The following is a 27507-nucleotide window of genomic DNA, read 5'->3' as shown; positions in this document are numbered from 1 at the left end:
TGGAGTAGGGACAACCCAGGCCCTCTGCCTTGTCCAAATTCCTGACACCAAACCCAATGGGCCTAATAATGGTTGTTTTTATGTCACTAGTTTTAAAGAGGCTTATTTTGCAGCCTTATTTTCAATAACTGAAATACTGTACACCGCAGGCCTCTTGGTGGCAGGGTTACTTTGAATCTAGCCCAAGAACCTCAGAGAAGATGATGAATATATTCTTGCAAACTAGAATGTAAAAATGAATACTGATTACATGGCTCAGTGCCTTGTTTCCATGTGGGGGACCTTCTCTGGAAGACCCCTCATTCTTCCGACCAGACTGGTTGGTCCTAGGAAAGGAATGAACATGCCAGCTCAGCCTCTTCCCCTCCCTTGTTTCCTGGTATCTGCAAGCATCACAGAAAACACACGTTTTCCTCTGTGCCCTGAGCCACAAGCTACGGGGCTCTGCTCCCTGCTGGAAAGGCTTGTATTGGGTTGAGCTGTATTCAATTCAGGAGCCACTGGCAAGTCCATTACTTCTTCACAGTTAAAACTACCTTCTTGAACAGACTGGCATCTGCCTAACTCCCAACTGCAACTGTGAGTGGGGAAAAACAAAGTGGGATTAATCTGGTCTCCTAAAATCCCCACTAATAAAAACTGTTAGAAATACATCACTTCAGTTAGATTTTGTCCCCATCACTCCACAGAAACTGTTCTTGCAAGACAATCCCTACATTGTTAGATGAGGGGCCACTTCTCAGCCTTCTCACTTGATTGTCACAGCACTGGACACAGATGATTACTCCCTCCTCCTCAAAACACTAGTCATGCAAACGTTTTCCAGAACACTTGCTTTCCCTGGCTTTCCTCCTGCATCACTGCTTGCAGGTTCTTTCTCTTCTCCCAGATCCCTTAACGATGACCTCTGAGGTCAGTTCTCATTCCTCTTCGTTCTTCTCTCCTCTATCTCTACTCATTCACCTGGTGGTACCATCCAGTCTCATGGCTTTAAATATCAACCTACTTGCCAATGACCCCCCCTCCCCAAGCTGACTTTCTTTTTTTTAAGATATTTATTTATTCATTCATTCATTCATTCATTCATTCATTCATGAGAGGCACAGAGAGAGAGAGGCAGAGACACAGGCAGAGGGAGAAGCAGGCTCCATGCAGGGAGCTCAATGTGGGACTCAATCCCAGGTCTCCAGGATCACGCTCTGGGCTGAAGGTGGTGCTAAACTGCTGAGCCACCGGGCTGCCCTGAGTTTTCATCTCAGACTCCTTTCTTGATGTCTAGACTCATGTACTACAGCTTATTCAACAATTCTATATGGATATCTAGTAAGCACCTGTAATTCTGAACTGAATTCCCAAAGAGAACTCTCAATCCTTATCTCTATGTGTGCTCTATCCACAGCTGTCTCATCTCAGCTGATGACAATTCCATCCTTCTAGTTGTTCAAGGCAAAATCTTTTTTTTAAAGATTGATTGATTGATTGATTGATTGATTTATGATAGACATTGAGAGAGAGAGAGAGAAAGAGGCAGACACACAGGAGGAGGGAGAAGCAGACTCCATGCCGGGAGCCTGATGTGGGACTCAATCCCGGGACTCCAGGATCACACCCTGGGCCAAAGACAGGCGCTAAACTGCGGGGCCATCCAGGGATCCCCTTTCAAGGCAAAATCTTAACTCCTGTTGTCTCACAAGCCATACCCAACCCATTAGGCCAATTTATAAAGTATATTCTTGTCCCACCCTTGTCACCACCTCTACTGCCACCATCCTACCGAATCTGGTTTTGATTACTGCAATCATCTCTCCTGAAATGGTCTCTCTGCTGCTATCTTTTCCTCCCATTTTACTTTTTACATGTTATACAGACTGATCATTTTATTTATTTTTTTAAAGATTTATTTACTTATTTATTTATTCATGATAGACATAGAGAGAGAGGCAGAGACACAGGCAGAGGGAGAAGCAGGCTCCATGCTGGGAGCCTGACGCGGGACTCGATCCCAGGACTCCAGGATCGTACCCTGGACCAAAGGCAGGCACCAAACCGCCAAACCACCCAGGGATCCCCCAGACTGATCATTTTAAAAGATAAATCAAGCCATGCGATTCTTCTACTCAAAATCCTATAAAGACTCCTCATTTCCCTGGAGTAAAGGCCAACATCCTTACAATGGCCAATAAGGCCCTTGTGAGCTCTCTAACCTCCTCCCCAATAGCCCTCCTCCTGTTCACTCCACTCTGGCCACACATGCTTCTCTGCTGTTCCCTGAACTCAGAGGCACACTCCTGCTCTCAGGCTTCATGCTGAAAATGTCTCCTCTTATCCAGATGTCTGCTAACAGACACCAAAGATTCTGCTCAAATCTCACTTCATCAGCACAGCCTATATGACCTGATACTCTGGATTCTACTTTCTGATTTCTTGCTCATGTGCAAGTCCAGTGTAAATTGACCAAGGGGCTCTGATCCATCAACCAGATACCCAGGCCCCTTTCATCTATGGACTCTCGCCTCTACTAGTTTCTTTGGAAATATTTCCATGTGGCCAATGTCTACTGGGAGTGAAGGGTAAAGAGGGGATGAGAGGACACATCTGCTTTAAATGGCCTTGACCCCAGAAGTTACACAGATCACTTGTAAACAAATTCCACTGGTGAGAACTAGTCATATGGCCCCATCTGGCTGCAAGGAAGATGGGCTATGTCATCTAGGTAAAGGTCCAGGAAAAGAAGGAAAACATGGATATCAGTAAGGAATTCTAATCACGAAATACCCTTCTCCTCCCTCTTCCTACACATAAAACACACTCAAACTCTCCCAGAAGAAAACCTAAGGTCCCATTTAGTCAGTGCACCTAACGTCAAGTCCAGGACCTCTGGGTACATCACAGTCTTCTTCAACAAGACCACATTGTAGTTCCTTACAATGCAAACCAGAAACAGGGCAAATTATAGGCACCCACCCTCCCCGGTTCCAATATACAATGAAGGAACATGAGCAGAAGGTTCTTTATCCAATATCCTCCTTGGCAAAGTGAGCTCTGGCATGCCCTCCCCAGGTACCATGCAACCTTCACACCCCACCTCTTCCCAGAGCAAGTTCTGCGTCCTTAAAAAGTAGTTTTACAGTTCAAACAGTCAATGGCTTGTTAAGTGCAGGCCCACGGTTCCTTTGCCAATATACAATTCCCTCAAAAACTTAGTAGGCCTTTGATCTATTTATTTCCAGTCAGTTCCATGTGCCAGTAACCACACACAAAGTCCTTTCCTAGACACAATTCTCAAGCCTGATTTATGTCTTTGCCTCCATTCCTCTTGCTTTGAAGTAACAGAAGCCACCTGGAGGCCATATGAAACAATAGGTCAGCAGTTTCCAACTTTGGCTGCATGATAGAATCACTTGGGGGAACTTTTAAAAACTGCCTTATCTAAGTTTCATGTACCTTTGACCCATTAAATCAGAAGCTACATAGGTAAGAGCAAGGTGATTTTGATGAACAGCCAAGAATGAGAACACATGCCCTGATCTGATCTTCACCATGGGACTAAGTCACTTTCTTTGACTGAGAAAGTTCAGTAGGCCTTTATTGCTCAAAGCCTTTCTAACTCTTAACCTATTGCTCTCAAGGGTCTATAATCTATTTTTCCTGTCACTGCTCCAACTGTCAGAACTTTCCCTAACCCCTCTCATTTTTTGCTTGAAAACTAATTTCTTTCTTAAGCCCATCTCTTTCTTGTCATCCCTAACCAAAAACAGTCAACATAAACTCACCTACCCCATCCTTTCCAACCTTTGACCTAGAGCTCAGGTGGCAGGAAGTGTGCCTTCTAAATTATCATGGATGACAAATCTACTCAATTTGTCACCAAGGCATAACATGGGTTTCTGTCCTCCCCAATTCCAATATTAGTGTCCTCTAGGGGGTTACTTGACTACTAAATCAATGAACACAAATTTTAAGGTTTTGCTTTAACAGAACTCTACTTCCTATACTAACCATTGTAGCAAAAACTAAAACCTCAGAAGCTTAACACAGAGTTTCTCTCCTGCTCCCCTCAAAGTCAAGCAGGTTGGCAGGACATTCTTCTCCACCCATCATTCAAGGACCGGGTTTCCTTTCATTTGTGGTTTTATCCTCCCCTGGGTCCCAGTAAAATTCTTTCCACTAAGCTGGCAGAGAGAACAGAAGAGGCACTCAGCTATTAACAGTCTTATTCTGGGAAGACACATATCACTCTGATCACATTCCACTGATAAGTGCTACTTACACGGTCCTTCCTAGATACAGAGGCAGAGAAATGTAGTCTAGATGTGTGCCCACCAAAAATAGGAAAACAGCGATGTCAGTGAACCCTAATGGTCTCTTTCATACCCTTTACAGCTTAAGCCCCACAGGGCAAGAATCTTCATAGATGTATCCCACATGCCTGTAACAGTGTCTGGCACACAAAGTAGGGACTCAAATAATATCTTCTGAATGAATACTGAATGCACACAATGAATCACAGATATAATACTATATGACACTTTTTTTCTAAAATAAAATCAAATGAATGGATTGATGACTAAAAGAATAAATGAATTACAATGCATAGTTACTAAGGTAAAACATTAAACAGAAACTTTTGGAAAAATCAGAGTAAACTTCCAAGCACCAATATAACCTATCAAGTCTACAATACAAATTCATATAAAACTTGTTAAATGCACACTAAATTTATCTCTTGTGAACACAGAGAAATATTCATTCAAATACTAGTATAAGAACAGTGGACAATCTTCAAAAAATTACTATCAAAGTGATTACACATCTTTTTGTTAATGGAAACTTCTTTACCCACATTAGTCTCAAAATTCACTCACATCTTCCTCAAAGAACAATGGTACTGCACATACAGTTCTAATGTTGAAAACAAGTTACACACAGACACACACACACACACAGTGCCAAAAAACCTTACCAGTATGCATCAGTCACACATAATTCATATACTCATCAAAATTCAGAACTGATACCAGTTTCATGCCTATAAGACTAGATTTTTCTTGAAATCTTCAGTCATTACAACAAAAATGAGTGAAATTAAAAAAAAAAGAAAGCTGAAGTGAAAATAATAACAAATGGGGTTTTGGCTTACTTTACAAGAATGTTGTGAGGATCATGCAGAAATACAAGAATTCACTTGTGATTTCTGTACTTTCATTCATGTATGTTTTAACCTAATGACGAAAATTCAATGGAGTATTTGAAACACTGCTTTGTAAGTCATAACACAATATGCAGTCACTTATCTTTAAAAAAAAATGTAAAATTCCCATTTCTAAAAGGACTACAAATTAGCTAAATGAGCAATTTCAAACTAAGATGAACAAAAAGTTCTTCACTCTCTTCCCCTCAACATCTAGAATGAGAATTTTGTCAGGAGAAACACTCCAGGGAATCCAATCATTATAAATGGTAACCTAGCAAAGAGCCAGCTCAGTATTGAGAGTTATACTCTAAACAAAAAACAGTGGAAAGAACATTAACAAATCAATTAAGTGAGACACTTGTACTTTAAGAAAGGGAAAAGTAACAACTTGAAAATCTATAGATTATCTCTATTCAATAAAAAAGAGAAGAAACTACCACATTGTATTTTTTTTCCTTTGCTTGTTTAAAAAACTTTAAATAATCACTTCTCAACCAAAGAATACTGGAATTTACAACACAAAACAACCCAGGATAGGATGTTCAGTTTAACAAAATTTTATGGTTGAGTGTAACTGAAAACCTATCTGATTAAAAAAAAAATTATCTCTAACATGTCAGAGATATAGGAAGTAAAACGTACATGTGGGTTGAAATTTATTTATTTTTTTTAAACAAATCCCCAATATGAACTTACTTGCTTTTTTCTGGGTTGAGTTTTAGAAAGGCTAACTAGAAAAAAAAAGAAAAAAAGAAAAGCCCCTGGTAACTGAAGCTTTCTAATACTTAAGGTCCAGCAGGATGAACAAGGGTAAGAACCTAAATCCTGATTTATATGTATGACCCTGTATATTGTTCTACCCTTTAGCAAACCAACCAACCAATGAAACCCAGAGGGAAAAATTTTTAAATCAACTTTTTGGAAATAAATGACTGGCATTTTAAGTATCAACTTTTTGGAAATAAAAGTACAGCATTTAAAAAACTGAAAATAAATTGAGAAAAGGAAAGAAAAATGATTGATGCTAAGCTGGTTACATGATTTACAACCAGCACAGGACAAACACACACATCGACTTCCACCCAAATATTGTTATTTAAAGGATAACTTTTGAAAGTAAGGACACTAATGTGGCAACTGTAAAAATACAATATTTCTTCAACTTCAGACAGACAAAAATTTAACTCCTTTACTTCATGCACCTTTCTTTGCAATATTTAATTAAGCCCTACAGTGAAGAAATATGAAGTGAAGAAAATATGCTTGAAAAAAAGAACTTTAAATCTTACTTAAAGCTCAAAGAATAAGCTTTAGGGGGATACCCCTTGCACAATTTTAAAATAAGAAGACACTTTTCACTTACTTTTCCATTTCAATTGTAATAGTAACTCCTGGAATTTTAAAAATTCTACTTTAAAATCAAGTGATGGAAATAAACAAAAAAAATCAGGTGACGAAGCACAATGTATTTGCAACTCATCATAACCGTTAGCATGAAGATTTGATTACACCGCATCCTTATTCGTTAGGCATCTATCAGGAAGCTGGCCCAGTGCTGTCACTGCAGAGACAGATTAACAGTAGAGGACATAGACTGAGACACAAAGTGATTACCCAAGAGGAGTGCTCCTTCATCTGGTGTTGGTTGCTGTGAGGGCCGCTGGCATGGCCACGCCAAAAGCAGTTTTGGCAGAGCTGGTAGTTGTGGCACTGCTGGCATCGGTACCGGAAACCCATCATACTCTCACAGCGGCAGTAAGAGCATTCCACGGGATGGAAGACTTGCGGAGGGCAGAAAGCAAGGCAGGGGATGGACGAGGTGGGGGTGAGGGGAGAACAGGGGAGAGAAAGAAGTCATTTTCATTGAAGAATAAAGTCAATACAGTGGAAAACCAAATATCATGTAGAAAAGCAAAGGTGAAAACAAAATTAGAATTGAAAATTCTAAATTGTCTTTTAATTAACGGAAACTGCCATTTACGGGAATAAAAGGGAAAGACAATAGAGGAGAAAATGGTTTTTCAGGTTAGAATATTACATTCCAATCCACCTTAGAAAATAACCAATTTCTTTTTATTTTTTTTTTCTTTTACCAATTTCTTTCTTTTTTTTTCTTTTTTTTTTTTTTTTTTTAGTGAAACTCCTGATTCTCAAAACTCAGATAAATATATAAGGAAAGAAGAGAGAGAAGCCCTCTCAGTCTAAAACTTATTTTCCAAACCTGTTGCTTTTTAAAGAGATATATCATTGTTAGCTATAGAGACATTTATCTCCTTCACTGACATGAGATCTGTGAGAGCCAGGATGACATACTATGTGTCTCTGTTACCTGAAAATACTATGTATTTTACTCAGTACCTTCAACTGAAGGCCTTCAAATGTTGGTTGAATTAAAAGCTACCATACATCTGGGTGTAAGTGGTAACTGGTAAAAAAAAAAAAAAAAATCAGGTATATTACCATGTTAGTTTTAGGTAAGAGTTCTAAGTAGAACAGTAAAATAAAGTACTCTAGACTAACGAAGGGGCAGTGATTTGGAAGAAGAGAAACTCAAGGACCTGTCATTCTTTTCTCCACTTAACGAGCATCTCACTTTATGAAAAACTGCCAGGTAGCAGTCAGGATTCATAGAGATTGCTGGGATTCTCTTCAGTCTGAACCTCCAGTTCATTGAGTGGGAAATGGGCAATGCACAACTGTGTGTTACAGGCGGTTGTTTATACTTTTAAGTGTTGGTAGCATAATTAATTGTCCCCTCTGACAATTTAATTCTGAACACAAGAAATGGAAGTCAATAGGAAAGGGGCATATAGTATTTAAATCTTCATTTGAATAACTCTTTCTAGCATTATGTGTACAAATCCAATCTTATAAGGATTTTTGGTCCTGTTTCCAAAAATGTACATTAACTAGGGAATCAAGACTCAAAAAACAAACAAAAATGAGCACTAGGAGAGAAAACCAATGTAACAGGATCATTAAAGACTAAAAAAAAGTAAAATCAGGAATGAGAACTCCAAAGGACATACTTCCTTTAAGAAATTCAAGCTTTCTGTCATCAAGATATTTCTAAGGCATAATGGAAGTATTAAGAAGAATCTGTGCTCCAAATTAAAACTATACAACCTAGTAAAGTTTTACCAAATAACACTATTTCCAAATCAATCTAGAGCTCACATCAACAGTCAACATCAACATACCAGCATTTATAATTCTATACAATAATTTTTATTGATATTAAATAATATATGTACATTAATATTACATTATTAAGTACATTCTGATAATCTTGGTTGAACATGTATATATATATCTGTGTAATTCTTCTTCACTTCTATACCAGTCAAGAGCCAGCGCTTGTATTAGACTGTGTAGTGGGTTGACCACGTGGATATGGAAAGAACCAGAATGTGGAGAGGATTACTAAGTATACTGGGTCAATTACAAATAAGATCAGGTTTTGGTAAAAGTATTCTTTTTGGAAGAATGCATCATGTTGTAATCTTCTTATATACAATATAGTTGGATTAGTAAACCAATATAAAAAGCACAATTCTTGTGTAGATATCTACCCTATAGTTACTTCAACATAATTCAAGTGATGAATTTCATAGAAAGAGCCCAAACTACAATACCATATAGAAATACCACAATTTTAGAAATTATTTCCCCAACATAAAAATTAAGATATGTAGATAAATGTTATTGTGATAGATAAAATGTTTTATTTTCAAGATATGTCAATGAGTTCATATTATTTCTCTGTAGCTGAGAAAAATATCACTAACCCCATAAGAATGTAATCAATAAATACTATACACAAAGTCACAATAAAATGTTCATATGGATAACAAAAATCAGGACAAATGAGATTCTTTCTATATGGTATGGCAGATACAAAATGATTTTATAAAACAAACTGAATATAAAAGTCCTAAAACACTTCAGGCTTTAAAAGTATTGCCTCCAAAAGAGCCAATAATACTCCAATAATACTATAATAACTTAACAATATAAATCTCTATCCAAAAATCCTGTTAAAAAAATTAGTTGCTGAGGTGCCTAGGTGGCTCAGTGGGTCAAGTGTTTGGTCTGCCTTTCCCTCGGGTCAGGATCTCAGGGTCCCGGGATGGAGCTTCAAGTCAGGGCTCCCTGCTCAGCAGGGAGCCTGCTTCTCCCACTCCCGGCCCCTCCTTCACCCATCTTGGCTTGTACTCTCTCCCTCCCTCTCTAATAAATAAAATCCTTTTTTTTTTTTTTTTTTTTTAGCTGTTTTAGTTTAGCCAAGAGAGTCTACACCTTTCAGAAAATAATCCTGAATCTAAGGTAGCTGTGAACTAAAGCCACAGTGGGGCAAAAGGCTCAGAGGTTTAAAAATAAAAGGCATGGATGAGAGAGAGAAGACAGAGTGTGGACGTGTATTTCATGCTTACAAAGGGGAAAAAGAGAGCTCGGCTTTTTAGCACCTCTCAGCTGTTACTGGTTCTCTTTGGCAGAATAGGAAACACCAAGAGCCTTGAGAGAAAGGAGGAGGTTACATAAAAACTACAGCCTTTCCTTTATCAAACTCACACAAGCTAAACAAGGAGATAAACCGATAACAGAAAAAGAAAAAATTAAGAAGTTACTGGAGATAACTACCATTTCAATTCCAAGCAAGACAAAGATATGGGTCAAATCTCCGGAAATTCATATATTGTCTATAGCTCAAGAGACTGAATGACAAAAGTTCTGCTTACCATTCTCAACGTGGGCGAGCCTATGCATGAGAGGTAGCCAGACAAGGCACTGGGGAGGAGGATCGGCCATCATCGTGTCTAAAAACATATTTAGCATTATCTTTTTCTGTGAAGAGAAGAAAAACAAACATACTTTATATTCTTCAAGTACCTCTGAATTCCAAAATTAAGTTAATCTAGAATTCTCTCAACCAAGCTGTAATGAATTCCATGTGAAATTCTATAGCAAAGTACAATAACATTTTACATTACTATAGACATTGCAACACATTGTACATTACCACTATATTCAATGCATTTCCACACACGTTGAGTCTTAACCATATAAGGTAAATAGTTTAGATATCACTATCTTCATCTTACAGATGAGAAAAAGAAGGAACAAAGCATTTAAATGATTTATAAAGATCTTGGGACACCTTGGTGGCTCCACTGGTTGAGCATCTGACTCTTGGTTTCAGCTCAGGTCATGATCTCGGAGTTGTGGGATTGAGCCTTGCTTCAGGCTCCGCACTCAGCAGGAAGCCTGTTTGGGATTCTCTTTCTTTCTCTCTCTCTCAAATAAATAAGTAAATCTTTAGGGGATGAATGAATGAATGAATGAATGACCTGTAAAGGTCCTACCTAAATCGCATAAAGCGAGGACTGGAACTCAGCCACCCTTCAAATTACTATTTCTCTTACCTGTGGGGTAGACAGACATTCCACACCTTGTTATAGAACAACATCATTGAGAGCAGAAACTACTCCATTTGTTGTTTACTGTATTGCCAGCATTTCAGGGTTTTGGGTTTGTTTTTTTTGTTTTTTGTTTTTTTACGATTTTATTTATTTATTCATGAGAGATTCACAGAGAGAGAGGCAGAGACATAGGCAGAGGGAGAAGCAGGCTCCATGCAGGGAGCCTGATGTGGGACTTGATCCTGATACCGGCACTCTGGGATCACACCCCAAGCCAAACACAGACGCTCAATCACTGAGCCACCCAGGCGTCCCTTGCCAGCATTTCGTAACAGTGCCAGGCACACAACAGGCACTGGATAAGAAATCATTGAGTCCATACAAAAGTGAGGAGCAAACACTGTTAAACATCACTTGACAACTTTCTCATTTACAGAAAGAAAACTAAAGTGCAGAAAAGTGAAGTAATTAGACCCAGTCATAGAGATAATGAAAATAGACTCTAAACATCCAACGTCCATCATTCCCCTGTAACACCACCTCCCCAACTAGACTGCTTTTTTTTTTTAAGATTTAATTTATTTATTCATGAGAGACACAGAGAGAGAGAGGGAGAGAGGCAGAGACACAGGCAGAGGGAGAAGCAGGCTCCATGCAGGGAGCCCGACGTGGGACTCAATCCCAGGTCTCCAGGATCATGCCCTGGATCGAAGGTGGCACTAAACCGCTGAGCCACCCAGGGATCTCTGTTTTTGTGTATCTTTTTGGTAACTAGGAGAATCTTGATTCCATTGTACATAAGGAGATAATTCTTATTAACAATAATCTTAAGAAAAAAAATTGGTAAGTAGGGAACAGAAAACGGAAGAAAAGTAGATGGCAAGGCAAGAAAGAGACTTTTGTAATAAAAACTTGAAAAAGAGGAAGAAAAGTTAAGGAAAGCCTCCAATTGAGGACAGAGATTGGAGGCCAACATTGAATAGGGGTAGGGCAGGGGCAAGCAAGAGGGCTTATGGAGGGCTTCCTACTGTTTGACAACAGTAGGAAGTTACCATCCAAAGGCTCTTTATAGAAAGCTGTGCACTGGTGGTGAGGTTTGAGAAATACCCACTTAATTAGGCTAAATAAAGTTTTCCAAAGTGTTTTCTATCTCAGGCATCCAAGTCATTGATGTTTCTGAGACCTCAGTGGAACCTCAGAGGAATGAGTGAACAAAACATTAAAAACCAAACCAGAAAGTGACAGAACATTTAAAGGGAGGTTCAGATACAGAAAATGCCTCTAAATAAGGATATTTGCATAAATGCAACAAAGAAATAAATGAAAATTGTCTACCTAAAATTACTGGGAAAGAAGATGCTGGGAAGTTTTTTTTAGCTAGTAAGAGGTAGTAATCAAAACTAAATGTATGTTTAAATTAATATTTCTATATTTTTATACCTAATATCAAAAAATTACATTTCTACAAGTCTACCTACAATCCTAACGCTACTTTCTCTTAGAAAGTTTTGATTTGCCTATCATGGAGGTTTCTCTTTTATTTTATTTTATTTTTTTATTTTATTTTTTTTAGGTTTCTCTTTTAATACTCAAGTTGAAAAAGGACAATTATACTTGACATCTCAGAAGAGCCTGATAAAAATACTCAGGGTCAGTTTACAAAAGTTGTCCTAAAGTCATACTGTAATTTGAATTCCTCCAAGAGCATGAGAAATAAAACCAGAACTGTGTCCAGTACTCTTGTCTTCCATTTGGAGAAAGTCACTTAACATTCTGGTTTCAGGGGCACCTGGGTGGCTCTCAGTGGTTGAGTGTTTACCTTTGGCTCAGGGCATAATACCAGGGTCCTGGGATATAGTCCTGCATTGGGCTCCCTTGCAAGGAGCCTGCTTCCGTCCTCTGCCTATGTTTCTGCCTCTCTCTGTCTCTCATGATTAAACAAATAAAATCTTTAAAAACAAAAACATTCTGGTTTCAGTAGAGCAGTGCTTCTCAGAGTGTGGTCAGAAGCTGCCCTATAGGTCTCTAAAACATTTTCAAGGAGTCCATAAGGCCAGAACTATTTTTAAAACAATTCTCAGACATTACTTGCCCATTTCAAAATATGTCTCTTATAGGTGTACAGTGGGGTGTGCCAGAGGCAAAGTGGCATATCCACAATCATCTGAAAAGCTACTAAAGCATTCCTCCTTTTTCCAATTCCTCCCTATGTGAGGCCAGATTTCTTTCCATACTTTAACCAAAAAAACATATCACAACAGAACCCATGGATAAGCAGATAGGAGAACCCAGCTGTCTTCAATGGAGCCAAATATTAAAGCAATTTGCAAAAAATGTACTACCATGGCACTCTGGTTAAATATTTTTGTTTTGGAATTGTAGTTAATTCTTTATAAAAATGTATTATTTAAGATATAACAGATTTATTGTTATTTTTTTTCATGTAGGCTCCAACTGGGTGTGGAGCCCACTGTGAGCTTGAACTCATGACCCTGAGATTGAAACCTGAGCTGAGATCAAGTGTTGGATGCCCAACTGATTGAGCCCCTTAGGCGTCCTATCATTGTTATTTTTAAGTGACAATAAATACCTTTAATTTCTCAAATTTAATCTTTAGTATAGAAATATCAATAGGTATAACCCACATAAACAAAAGCTCTTTGGGGACCTCAATAATTTTTATTGTAAAGAGGGCAGCCCCGGTGGCGCAGCGGTTTAGCGCCGCCTGCAGCCCAGGGCGTGATCTGGAGACCCTGGATCGAGTCCCACTTCGGGCTCTCTGCATGGAGCCTGCTTCTCCCTCTGCCCGTGTCTCTGCCTCTCTCTCTCTCTGCATCTCTATGAATAAATAAATAAAATCTTTAAAAAAATTTTTTTATTGTAAAGAGGTCCTGAGACCAAAAAGGTTGAGAATACCTGAGATAGAATTCCTAGCTCAAAAATTCCATGACTTAGTAAATAACTGTGTGGAAGACAGGTTGGCTCTTTTTTCTCCTTTTTTATTTTTATTTTTCTTGAGTTGAACACATCCTTTGCATTTCTTCTTATTTTTATAGCACAACATTTATAACAAAAACTATAATAAAATTGCAAAAACTGTACATTCCCACAATTCTCATTTTTCTGTATTTCTTTCCAAATGTATATATGCATCTATGTAATTATGTACATAGGGCAGACGAAAACATATGTTTTTTCACTTAACTTTTTATTAAATATTAATTGTTTTGCTATGAGGTCTTCATTTCTAATCATTTTAACAGCTGTCTGATCCACTGAGCAGAGACACCATGATTTATCTCTGCCTTCCTCTATAAAACACGCTGTTTCTATCTTGTGTGTACTCACCTTTTTTCTTGGAAATGAGCTTTCTTTTTGTCACCTACCTCCCTTGCCCTTTGTTATTCTAAGCCTCAATACTATTACCCTAGAGCCATTCTCACCTCCTTCCCTCCACCCATGACTACATTTCCCCTGTTTTACAGGGGGGCAGGGACCATTTCTTAAAAATGAGAAACCCAGTATCAGTAAAATAACATGAAAAAACAAGTAAATTAGTTTAGCATTGGATCATCACAGGTGCAATTTCCAACCTCATCATTTCCATTAAAACTTCTTGTTTCCTTATGGACAACATGTGAGTATTTCTTATCCATTGCCTTAACTCACTTGGTAAACAATAAACCATGTATGACATATAGTTAACAAACTTGAAAACACTTTTAAAAAATCTTCCAGATTAAAAACATGTTTATGTAAACTTTTGTGCAGAGTTAAAAATATTTTGCCTGAACAGGGCAAACATACATTAACTGGTTATAGGACCAGTGCTATGGGTCAGCCTTATTATTATTATTATTAGACACTGATTTGTCCATATCGCAGATTTATTTTGAAATTAAAGTACTTTGTAATGACACAACAATATAATGTTGCTGTGCTATTTTTTTAGAGATGTTTTTATTTAATACAACTAAAAGATGGGAAGACTTCAGAATTTCTAAAATACTCTATTTTCCTCATTGCAAAGATTGTTTCATTTGAGAGAATCATGGAATAAAAAGCCAATGAAAACAAGATTGCAGGTACATCCATGAGATTCAAACTTTCAGTTAGAATGGAAGCCAAAGATACTTTCTCATGCCATATAGTGATTTAAATCATTTAATCTAACAAATCACTAGTAAGCATCACTCATTTTCCAAACATCATTAGTCACAGGGATATAAAGTTGAAGATCAAGGTGCATCCCTTCAGGGTATAAGGGAGCTAGATATAACATGCCATGGGAATGAGAAGAGGAACAATTAATCCTACATTGAAAGATTCAGGGCATCAAAGAAAAAGGGCTATTTTAGCTGGGATATGAAATATGAGGGCCTCTGTTGAAGAGAGAGAAGTTCAGGGGTTATTGGCATGTCAGTGCAAACCAATATCATTTGAAATGACAACACATGCAGGACCAAACACAGGCATAATTCAGCTGAAGCAACAACAGGAAGTGCTATGACCAGGTTCACACATGTGCAAGAAAAGACAACCCATCATAACTACTGCCTGGCCAACTGCAATTGTAACATGCCATTAGCTATATGAAGTATCTCTATATCAGAGATGCGAAGGTGTGATTTGAATGTCTTCAAATCAATGAAACATGGTAATAACCCAACTAGATCACAGTAATAAAGGACCGCTGCTGGACACTGTAAAATCTGCTTAATTAGAATTCCTATGAAATACACATATACATGTGCCAGGCAATTCTTACCAAACTTTATTCAATGTCCAGGAAGACTAGGTCAGAATGTCCAGAAAACATCTCACTTCAAAGATAAAGTGGGAAGAAAAGTCATTTTGGCATATAGCAAAAGATACACTGGTTGAAATAGAATCAGAGACATCTCCAGGCATGAGAAATCCTGTTGTTATTCTGAAAAATCCACTGGTGATAATGTAATCTCATAGCTACCCACTTCCTACCTCCCAGGGAATCAAGGAAAATCCTGCCACACTGAGTGAAAGAACTTCCCCATCTCCCTCTTTCATCCTTCTCTCCCCTGCTCTACTTATTCAGTCCTCCATACAGATAGACATCAAATTTAAAATCCTCTGCAGGGTGAGGGTTGCCTGAGTGGCTGAGTCAGTTAAGTATCTGACTCTTGATTTTGGCTCAGGTCATGATCTCAGGGTCAGTGAGATACAGCCCCATGCCCATTAAGATTCACTCTCTCCCTCTGCCCCTCTACCTCTCTCAAAAAAAAAAAAAAAAAATTCACACATTTAAAAAACAAAAAATGAAATCCTCTGCAGGGTGGACTGAACACTTCAAACTAAAGTCAATACAAACCTAAAAAATAAATAATACAACAAATAGCAATCACCTTTTTAAGGAGAAACAGAACTCATACCCAAACACTGAAGTTTAGAAAAAAATGCAGAGAAATTTAACATATTGCTATGCACTGCTTGTTTTTAAAAACTTTTTTAAGTCTCTAAAGTCAGTTTGTTAGTGTATAACCACTGAAGAATCAGGGGCACCTGGGTGGCTTAGTCCATTAGGCATCCAACTCTTGGTTTCAGCTCAGGTCATGATCTCAGGGTCGTGACTCAAGGTCTAAATCAGGCTCCACTCTCCTCAGAGTCTGCTTGAGATTCTCTCCCTCTCACTCCCCTCCACGGCTTCTCCCTCCACCTCACATGCTCTGTCTCTCAAATAAGTAAATAAAAATTTTAACAATCAATCAATCAATCAATAACCACTAAAGAATCAATAAATTTGGTCTACTCCCCAAAATGTTAGACTTGAGGTGCTGTTAATACTGTGCTTTATTCAGACAATAATCATGATCACAAATTTACAGCTAGGATTAATTTTTCTATTAATTTAAAATATACCAAAATAGAATTATATAATATTCTTGTCATCCAGCTTCAACAATTCTCAACATACAACTAATTTTAATTTATGCCTTTACTCTTCCTTCAGTCTGGATTAATTTGAAGAAAATTCCAGACATACTATTTCTTGAATTAACTTTACTCCAGTGGTTTATTACGAACATTTCAGATGCTTCTGACGCTCATAAAAGCATCCTTGTAAATCTTTTTTTGGACATAAGCTTTTATTTCATGTGGGAAAAAAACTCAAGAGTCAAACTGCCAGATCATGGGTAAGTATCTGTAAGGGTTTATAGGAAACCAACAGAGCCTCTTTCAAAGTGGTTGGTATGAGAGTTCTGCTGCTCCAAATCTTCAACAACATTTGGTGTAGTCTGAATTTTAGCTATTCCAGTAGATGTGTTCTGCTGAATAAACTTATAAATGCTTTTAATTTTGTTGAGTTTTTTTTTTTAAGATTTTATTTATTTGGGAAAGAGAGAGAGCACAAGCGGTGGGGAGGAGCAGAGGGAGAGGGAGAAGCAGGCTCTCCACTGAGCAGGGAGCCCAATGTGGAACTCAGTCCTAGGACCCCGGATCATGACGTGAGCCGAAGGCAGATGCTTAACCAACTCAGCCACCGAGGTGCCCCTTTGTTGTGTTTTTAAAACTACATAAGTCCAACATCTCTTATTTTGGGTTAGTTTGAAAATTTGTTTTTTAAAAAAGAATTAAAGCTGTATTAAAATAAACAAATATGTAACTTTCTTCATGTCATTAAAAAAAATTCAAGCATTTCTTCTGTAATTCAACACATACATTATTGGAAAAATTGCACATACTGCAAAACTGTGGACTTAAAAAATAACAAAGTATATGAGAAAAACAGGATTGGCACAAACCTAAGAACCTATGCAGCCTTATAAACAGAGGACAAACAAAACAATATCAACACCACTATCAGTACAATTAAATCTCCATAGGCACTGCCAACCAAAGTCACTACCAGATGATACCTTTTGGTCTTAAATCCAGAGACACTTTTTTACTTCTTCATAAGGGCATACTACTTTCAAGACAGATTAGTTTTTTGTTTTGTTTTGTTTTAAGATTTTATTTATTTATTCATGAGAGACACACAGAAAGAGGCAGAGACACAGGCAGAGGAAGAAGCAGGCTCCCAGTGGGGAGCCTGATGCTGGACTCAATCCCAGGACCCCGGCATCATGACCTGAGCAGACACTCAACTGATAGAGCCACCCAGGTGCCCCAAAACAGATTAGTTTTATCAAAACTAAATACTGGATCCAAGGGATAGCTAACCCTATCAATCAATTTTTGTAGCACGGGTGTAGGGGGACAGGAGATGTCTTCACATCTCTTGAATCTGTAGCTACAGTTTTACCCCATTAACACCATAGAAAGTGAAGCAGTTCGTGAATCCTCCAAACTAGCCAGTTCTTTCACTAAAGAAAGAGACTTCTGCAAGATTTCCACTTCTTTCTTAAAAGAGACGTACATTCTGTGATCACTTCTTTGTTCAGTCCAGAATATTAATAAGCTGGGGAAAATTGCATGTGATTCAACAGTGCAATTTCCACTTTACGCTGACACTGTTCTCTCTCCATCTGAGGGTCTAAGAGTGAATTTGCATTAAAAAAACACACACATAGTAAAACAATCCGTATGGAAAAAGACCATTTCAAAAAGGAACCCAAAAATCATCGGAGTTAACTCTTGCTGCATGAAACTTTTTCCAAAGTCTCTTTTTTGGGGGTCATTCTATCAGTAGTTTCTTTTTCTTGTGAGGGTCTTTTTTCTTCTGTCATCTTTACAGACCAAGGAAAATGTAAGTTTCCTCTAGATTGAGATAAGCTTCTCTGACTTTTCCAAATTTGGCACATATCAAAACACAGACTGAGTTTTTATAGGAATCTGAAGTATATAAGAAGCAACAGTCAGTTCAAAGGCTTCACAATAAAGGCATAAAGTAATCTGGAGAATTCTAGATAGCATTCTTAGGATTAACAGTTGGAAGTTTCTGTATATTCTTCAATATTTTAAACTTCTGCTCCAATACCAGAGTGTCATATTAGTCACATTACAATTAGATCACGGATTACTTTGGATTTAGCACCCCACATATGTTGTTCTTTATGGACACTTCTTTGTATAAATTCCCTTCCCTATTCTGACACTTAATAATAGCACTCCAAAACTTGATCAAGTTTTAGCCTGACCTCCAGCAAGCATCTTGTGTGAAAAGCAACATGTACATCACATACATGATTACCCCAGAGTATTTTGGGGGCAATCATTTGATGAAATGGTACTATTAAAGCAGCAAAAGTGAGATGAGTTCTAAATAAAAAATATTTGCAGTTTCTTTTTCATACTCATCCTCAATTACATTGCTTCTGGGCATTTTAATACCTGCAGGATATCCTGTACTAAGATACCTATGGACAGCTCAGATTATTTAAAAATGAATATATGGGACACCTGGGTGGCTCAGCGGTTAAGCGTCTGGCCTTTGGCTCAAGGCATGATCCTGATCCGGAGATCAAGTCCCACATGGGGCTCCCTGTATGGAGCCTACTTTTCCCTCTGCCTGTGTCTCTGGCTCTCTCTGTGTGTCTCTCATGAATGAATAAATAAAATAATGAATGAATGAATGAGTGAGTGAGTGAGTGAATGAATAAATAAATAAATAAATAAATAAATAAATAAATAAATAGGGTTGGGGGGCAGGGAGGGTGGCACCTGGGTGGCTCAGTGATTGAGCATTTGCCTTCGGCTCAAGTTGTGATCCCAGGGTCCTGGGATTGAGTCCTACATCATGCTCCCCACAGGGGGCCTCCTCCCTCTGTCTCTGTCTCTGCCTCTCTTTGTGTCTCTCATGAATGAATAAATAAAATCTTTAAAAAATAAAAATAAAAATGAATATATGGGATGGGAGGATGCAAACTGTACTTTATTAGAATAAATTGAAGCACACAGCTATGTTTAATATGCTAAAAGCTGGTATTGTCATTTACACAGAGAAAAAATAAATTATGTATAGAGACAAATTTACAAAAACAATTAGCCCAAGTGCATACAGATTTGGGAAGAACATCTCAGAACTTGGTGAAAATAATTCACCAGTATTATAGGCACCACGTTCGGTGTTATTAAAGCCAATGAGTAATCTCTAAACAAATAATAAAATATGTTTGAAAGTCTGAATTCAGATAAATATGAATTCTTAACTCTAAATGTAAAAAGAAATATATGTGTATTTGTTTTTGGCTCTTGTGAATCAAAATATTACAGGTTGGAGGATCTAGTTTACAATGTACTTTCAGTTCTCAAACCTTTAGATTTGTTCTTTCAATATTTTAACTTATTTGTAAGTAATTTTAGAAGTATTTCTATTACTATAGAATTACTGTAAGATTACCAAAAAAATTCCCATTAACCCAGATTCCTTAAATGTTAACACTGCAGAAGAGATACCCTTCTGCCCTTAAATACCTCAGATCATATTTCTTTTTTTTTTTATAGATTTATTTATTTATTTATGATAGACATAGAGAATGAGAGAGGCAGAGACACAGGAGAAGGGAGAAGGGAGAAGCAGGCTCCATGCCGGGAGCCCGACGTGGGACTTGATCCCGGGACTCCAGGATCACGCCCTGGGCCAAAGGCAGGCGCTAAACCGCTGAGCCACCCAGGGATCCCCTCTCAGATCATATTTCTTAAAACAAGGATATTTCTTACATAACTTAATACAAGTATAAAAATCAGTAAATTAACATTTATTGACAAAATACTATTATCTAGTCTACAAAATTTATCCAGAATTTTTCAAATGTCCCAATTATGTCCTTCATAACAAAAGAAAAACCTAGATTGTAAACTGCATTGAATGTTTCTCTCTTTAGACTCCTGTAATGTAGAACAGCTCAGTCCTTTTTTTTTCTTTTTTTTTTTTGGCTTTCATGACATTGACATTTATAAAGCGTACAAGCTAGTTACTTTGTAGAAATCCTTTCATTTGGACTTGTCAGATGTTTCCTCAAGATGAGACTCAGGCCAAATAGATGTTAATTAAATTTATTGTGGAAAATTGTTTTGCAATATATACAAACACCAAGTCATTACGTTGTACACCTTATACTTTTGATTCCATTCAATAAAGAACAAAACCAATTGTATTTTTATTACTTTCATCTGAAACATTCCACATTTTATTTTATTTTATTTTATTTTTTATTTTTTATTTTTTTATGATAGTCACAGAGAGAGAGAGAGAGAGAGGCAGAGACACAGGCAGAGGGAGAAGCAGGCTCCATGCACCGGGAGCCCGATGTGGGATTCGATCCCGGGTCTCCAGGATCGCGCCCCGGGCCAAAGGCAGGCGCCAAACTGCTGCGCCACCCAGGGATCCCCACATTCCACATTTTAATCTGAGCCTTGCAGACTTCATTTGGAGTCTGAAGCTTTTTTGGTTGCTTTTTATTTGGAGATTTTCACTAATATGAGATTGGCAATTAAAAAGCAGGTGCAGTTTTCTTTTAATGTCATGCTGTTGTTTAGGTAATAAGAAATACTAAGTAATCGGCTTTAGACTTTTGTAATTTTTTCCCCTAAATTCAGATAAATATGAATTCTTAACTCTAAATGGCCAAATGGCTTTAGATTTTTGTAATTTTTCCCCCCTTCCTGCTAGATTTTGTATTCTAGTAGTCAATGTATTTTCAGTGAAATGTAAAAATATTCCCGTTCTCTTTGAGCAGTACTAATTTCTTGAGATCTTATTGCTTGTCACTTGAATCCTGTAGCTGTCATACATCTGGTATAAGCAACATTTGATTTTTGAAGTGTGTAGATCATCTTTTCATATTTCAAGATGTAATTTTACATTTCTGCATTTTAAAAACAGTTTGGCCATAATCTAGATGCACGTTTTTTTTTTTTTTTAATAATAAATTTATTTTTTATTGGTGTTCAATTTGCCAACAGACAGAATAACACTCAGTGCTCATCCCGGCAAGTGCCCACCTCAGTGCCCTAGATGCACAGTTTTAATTTATATACCTGCACATGTGACCTTTGTGAACAGAAATTTGCATGTATAATCTGTGTTTACTTGTAACTTTCTGGTAATATACTGCTTATATCTGTGGATTCAAGTTTCTGAAGTGAATACCAATAATTAAAAAAAAAAAGTTGTATGTCAATTACATCTCAACAAAACTGTAAAAAATAAAATCAAACAGAAAAAATGGAGGGGAGGGCAGCCCAGGTGGCTCAGTGGTTTAGCGCCTTCAGCCCAGGGCATGATCCTGGAGACCTGGGATCGAGTGCCATGTCGGGCTCCCTGCATGCAGCCTGCTTCTCCCTCTACCTGTGCCTCTGCCTCTCTTTCTGTGTGTGTCTCTCATGAATAAATAAATAAAATCTTTAAAAAAAAATGGAGAGGGAAAAAGGAAAATGAGACTTGGGTTGTGCTTTTCTGGCCCATGTACCAAAGCAGTGGTACTGGGTGCTTCTCAGTGCATCCTCCTGTGTTGCCTCCTGATTGGCAGGGACATCAGTGTGTCCCCTTTACTGGTGATAGGGTCTTTGATCACTTGGTCAATGTGGATCTAAGAGGTTTCTCTACTATAACATAGTAACTTTCTAAGGTTACTATATTTCCTTTTATAATTAATAAATATCTTATGGAGAGATACTTTCAGACTATGTCAATATCCTATTTATTCTCTTACTCGTTAGTTTAAACACAGACTTTTTCTTAATTTCCCACTTTCCCTAACTTTCTAAGTTTAGCATGAAGTGCCTTTTATCTCATGTCTCCCTGAATAAATGAAGCTACAGTCAGCATCCACTGTGCTCTGAGTCATTTGAGGCCCAGTTAAGATCTCAGGAATTCACACATTCAACCGCAAGGGCAGGATCGCAGAAGGACATACAAATAAAGAGGAAACCCAATCTGTCTTTCCTTCATATGAAAACGGCAGTGTGCCCTTGAGGGATTCTGAGCTGGCAGCTGGGAATCTTTGGTGCTCAGGAAAAAATGGTCCAGTATTGTAGAATTTTATGCCAAAATTCCTATGTCTCACAGTTTAAAGATCTCATTCAGGAGAGTAATAAATGTCCAGCAGCAATAATATAAACATTTCATCTCAAACATTTTTCTTTAAAATGTTAGTAATTTAAAACATTTTATGTTATCACTTTTCAGAAAAGACTCCCCTCTCCCCCAAACCAAAATTCTCAGGTAAATTTTTTATCCGCCCTCTTCAGTCTCTCCCCCCCCCCCCATAAAGCTCTTTCTCCTCCCCTTTATGTCCCTAGACTACAAGCAACCTGGTGAAATCTGTAAAAGGTAGAGGGATAAATGAGCGCTCTCCTAGTCCTAGATTTTACAAAATTGTTCTTACCTGCTGGGGAAAACAGGTGCGGACTGAGTGTTCTGTGTAACCAAAAGACGGCCCTTCAAAGACAGCTGTTGGGAGCTTCAGAACTTCCTTCAGAAACTGGTCAAACTTGCTAAATATCATTAAGCCATTGGAATCTGACATCTGGGAGAAAACATCTATGAGAACAAAACCAAATAAAGTCAAACTAGAAAGAAATATCAACTTTTCATAAATAAATGACTCTGTCATTTGTACACCAGTCAAAAAGTATCAATTAAAAAGTATCATAAAGCTATTATAATTTTTCATTAATATATATTCTTATTAACATTGTATAGTTACTTTACTGTCCAAGCCCCTATCTCCCACCCACTTAATATATACCTAAACATCAAACCAAATAACCACTCATATAAGTCTACTTCCTACTCTTTGAGTGTAATGAATGATATAGAACTCTTTTTTATTTATAGCTAACTTTGTTCTAAGAAGAATTTGTAGCAGCATAACTTTTCTCTCTTAGCATTTATATGTGTTTATATAAGACATATGCATGTTTGGGTGAATATATTAGCATACTGGTTAAGGGGGGTATGAAATTGTATCATATTTGTATATTCATATGCTAATAATGTAATATATACCTGTGAAGGAAGCATAAAGCATGTTTAAAATATTCCATTCAGGGATGCCTGGGTGGTTCAGTTGGTTAAGTTTCTGCCTTCACCTCAGGTCATGATCCCAGGGTCCTGGGATCAAGCCCCATGTCTAGCTCCCTGATCAGCAGGGAGCCTGCTTCTCCCTCTGTCCCTCCTCCAACTTGTTCTCTCTCTCAAATAAATAAATAGATAAAATCTTAAATAAAAAAAAAATACCCCATTCAGTGAGTACCAAAATGGAATAAAAAGAATTCCTATAAACTCTTCTATCCCAAGATACTTTGATTCCATAACATCTTATTTTTACCATAAAGTCTGACTCAAGCAGATGGGAAAGAACTTTCTAGTAATACTATTTCTTTATCTTCTTGGAAAGAGTCTCCTCTCTCCAGTTAGTTCTTCCTGTCTTCTCATCCATGGTTGGGGAGAAAAAGAAAAATCACTAGCAACTCAAAATCAGTGTGACAAAGAAATGTGACCTAAGCTTTTTTTCAAACTATTGAGCTTCCTTACAAATGAGTGAATTAAATATGCACAGAAAAATCATTTCCTGAGGCCTTGCTAAAAGTGGAATTTTGAAGTCTTATTCTATATATGCATAATGAATAAGTATATTAGAGATATATACATAATTGATATATACTACAAACAAATATGCATTATTCCTTAGGTTTAATTTGAAGTATTTATCTTGAAGCACTAGGTATATAACAAATCCATTTTAAATACATTAACCCAAGAAAGATAAAGTGTTAGAATACCAACTCCACAGACTAACTTTTTAGGCAAGAGAAAGCAGGAAATTATCAAAGAAATGAAAATCTCAAGTACATCCTCTCTAGACAGCTGCTACTTTGTAGTTGAAGAATAAGTACTAAATACTCATGATGGGTGGGGAGATTCAATGAGAGGCAAAATAACTATGGTCCTAGTAAAAAATAAAATCAATTAACAAATACATACTAAGTTTCTACTACATGGTCCAAGTGCCAAGCATTCTGCTAGGTGTTGTGAAACACAACAAAGAATTATGATATACAGTCTTTGTCCACTTAGAAACTTTCAATGTACCTGAAAAAGTAAGATATATTTGAAACAAAGAAGAATAAAGTGCTAAGTTGACACTAAGTAGAATAGAAAGAATAGAGAGACATAAAGATACTTGTTAAGCCTATTTGTCAAGCACCACGGGTTAGCACAAGGAACTATGACTGAGGCTGCCTGTAGCCACTCATAGTTAATTATCTCCTTGTTTCTTAGTAATAGAATATTCATTCTATTTTGTGCAACAGTGTACCAACAACTGAGAGATTAAAATTTACAGCCTCCTTTTAGCAAGTGGTGGTCATGTGACTAAGTGCCAGCCAATGAGACTATCATTAGCAGGGGTTTGAAGGACTTCCAGGAAGGCTAGTTAAAGAAAGCTAAGCTGGAAAGCAGGCCTCCTTTCCCTCCTCATGCTCCTCCTCCTTTTGCTATCTGAAATGTAGTTATGATATCTAGAGCTCCAGCAGCCACCTTGAACTATGTGGTAATTATAATTTTGGGGTTTTTTGTGGTTTTCTTTTTTTAGGTAATTATAATTTTGATATAGAAATTAGGCTCTAGGAGATGAAAGAAAACAAAAGCAGAGAAAGCCTGGGTCCCAGATGAACTACCGTATCAGCCCTGGACACTTCCTAACCCTGGACTTCTTTTATGTAAGAGAAAAATAAACTTCAATTTCAAGATACTATTATCCTGGGTTTTTGTTTGCAAGCAACAATCCCTAATACTAAGTACTAACATATATTACTAAATGTTACTTCATTTTACACTCACAAAAAGGTATATGTGTGTACACATAATTATTTAAATTTCAAAGATAAGGAAACTAGATTAGAAAGGTTAACTTGCTTAAGGCTAAAAAGTTGCTGTGTAGCTAAGATTTAAAGTTATACTTCTCTGGCTCCAAAGAAATCTCATTATACCACATAGCTTCTTCAAAATGTAGTTTAGAACAGATACAAAAACACATAGGAGGGAACTGTCAAAGAAAGTTCTAAAAGAAAATAATTTAGAAGCTAGGCCTTGAAAGGTAGAACTTGGAATGATGAGAATGGAAACATGCTGGAGGTGGGGGCTGGGGACACAATCAGGGAAGAGGAGGAAACTCTCCATGACCACTTGCAATTGTTAGCGGATAAGCGGGAGACAGTATACTGAGGAGTGAATTCTTCAACAAGAAAGACAATTTAGATTGAGAAATAAAGACAGAATAAGTATCTGGTATGAAAGAAATCTCTAAAAGAGGAAAGCACTTTGAATTTGGTTTAAAAACTCTATATAGGGGGAAAATATTTAAGAAAACTAAGTTTAAAAAAAAAAAGAAAACTAAGTTTTAATAAAATTTGACTGTTAGTGACCCCAGAATGGATAAAAGAGGAAGAACAGGATTGGAGAAGTCAGCTGGTAAACCTTGTGGATGATGTACAAATGAGGTGGTGAGTGTTTGAACTTCAGCAATGACAGTGGGCGGGGGGAGGGGGTCACCTGAAGGAAACTACAACTGATGGCAGGCTGGACTATGGAATAAAGGAATTTAAGAAGTTAGGATTATTCTAAGCTCCTAATATGGTAAAATGCAGACAATCCTGACTGAAAAAAAAAAAAAAACTAAAGATAAAAAGACTTAGCTTTGCACATAAGTATATTTGAACCAAGCAGCAAATGTCCAGGTAAAACACTCCTGCTGAGTATTGGGCTACAGCTCAAGACTGCAGATACAGAGCTTTGAAGATGGTACCAATAATGTGAAAAACGGATGCCCTTAAGGAGGGGAGCGCATAGTGACTTCATTTTTAGATAGCTGGGTGCTATTCTTACAATGAGGAAAATAACCTGAATGAAAACAAAGAGTCAGTGTGTGATGTGGAGAGGTGCCTACCACTCGGTATCTATCTTCCCCTGATTGCTCCCCAGCTGAGCCCTGTGTTGAGAATGGCGATGTGCTCCACTTAAAAAAATAACTTCCCCCCCAAAAAAATAAATAAAAATAAATAACTCCCCAATTTCTTTTGCACAATGTAACCCTAAGAGGGTTTCTGGGAATGCTTCTGTTTTCCTGAGAGAGGCACTGCTTTCTTCTTTCTGCTTGGAAAGAGAATGCAAGGCCTATCCAACAATCACAAGATCAGAAGGAGGAAAGCCACATGGCAGAGCAGAAGAGGATGGAACTTGAGTTCTGATGACATCCTTAAGTCACTAGACCAACTGACTTACCAGCCTTTGGACTCATTTTAACATGAGAAAAATAAATCTCAATGTGTTTTAGCTACCGTTAGTGAAGTTTTTTGTTGCCACTCAATGTATTCGTAAGTGATAAACTGGCAAGTTATTACACTATACCCACTAACTAAATGGTGTAAATATTCAAGATGGGAAACTGATGCTACCAAGTACATAAATACACATATCCACAGTTTCACAATCCCAAAAACACCAATGTATATACCTGCACTGACAAATCTACACCTGACTCATTCAGTAATGAAAGGGAGTGACTGGATCATAAAATGACTAACATCTCCTCAAAAAAGTATTCTTTTCTTTTACACTTGGTTAACATGTCCTATAATATATTCAGAGTAGTATATTTTTTAAAGATTCATTAAAAAAGAAACTATAACTTAATAGGATCATAATACAATTATAAGAGAACAAGCAGAAACATGTTTCTTTGTTTGATTTAATAAGAGAAATACTGTTAGATCCCCAAACTGAAGCCATAGTGAAATAATTTATTATTTCCTGAGTTACTAGTTTACAACAGTATTTTTTTTAAAGATTAGGCTTCTTTTATCCATAAGAAAAACGGTATAAAATTATTAATTTTTAAAATCTTAAATGAAGTATAACAATGAATGTGTGATTTACTATCTACAAATAAAAAGATCTCACCAAAGAAA

At 37.3% G+C, this 27507-nt stretch overlaps 1 protein-coding gene across 23 annotated transcripts in view; it reads right to left on the bottom strand.

The window, feature by feature from the left end:
- The window catches only part of DTNB (dystrobrevin beta), a 235857-nt gene that overhangs the window by 145238 nt on the left and 63112 nt on the right, over nt 1-27507 (bottom strand). For all 23 annotated transcript variants that reach the window (XM_072767483.1, XM_072767486.1, XM_072767494.1 and 20 more), the window contains 3 exons: nt 22923-23077; nt 9934-10039; nt 6809-6975 (listed from right to left, as the gene is read on the bottom strand). In XM_072767483.1, the coding sequence (XP_072623584.1) occupies nt 6809-6975; nt 9934-10039; nt 22923-23077 (428 nt within the window). The remainder of the gene's footprint in view (nt 1-6808; nt 6976-9933; nt 10040-22922; nt 23078-27507) is intronic.

This window comes from Vulpes vulpes, chromosome 8, assembly GCF_048418805.1.
Source record: "Vulpes vulpes isolate BD-2025 chromosome 8, VulVul3, whole genome shotgun sequence".
Classification (NCBI taxonomy): domain Eukaryota; kingdom Metazoa; phylum Chordata; class Mammalia; order Carnivora; family Canidae; genus Vulpes; species Vulpes vulpes.
The sequence above is the reverse complement of the archived record's forward strand: the minus strand, read 5'-3'. Positions and strand labels throughout refer to the sequence as shown.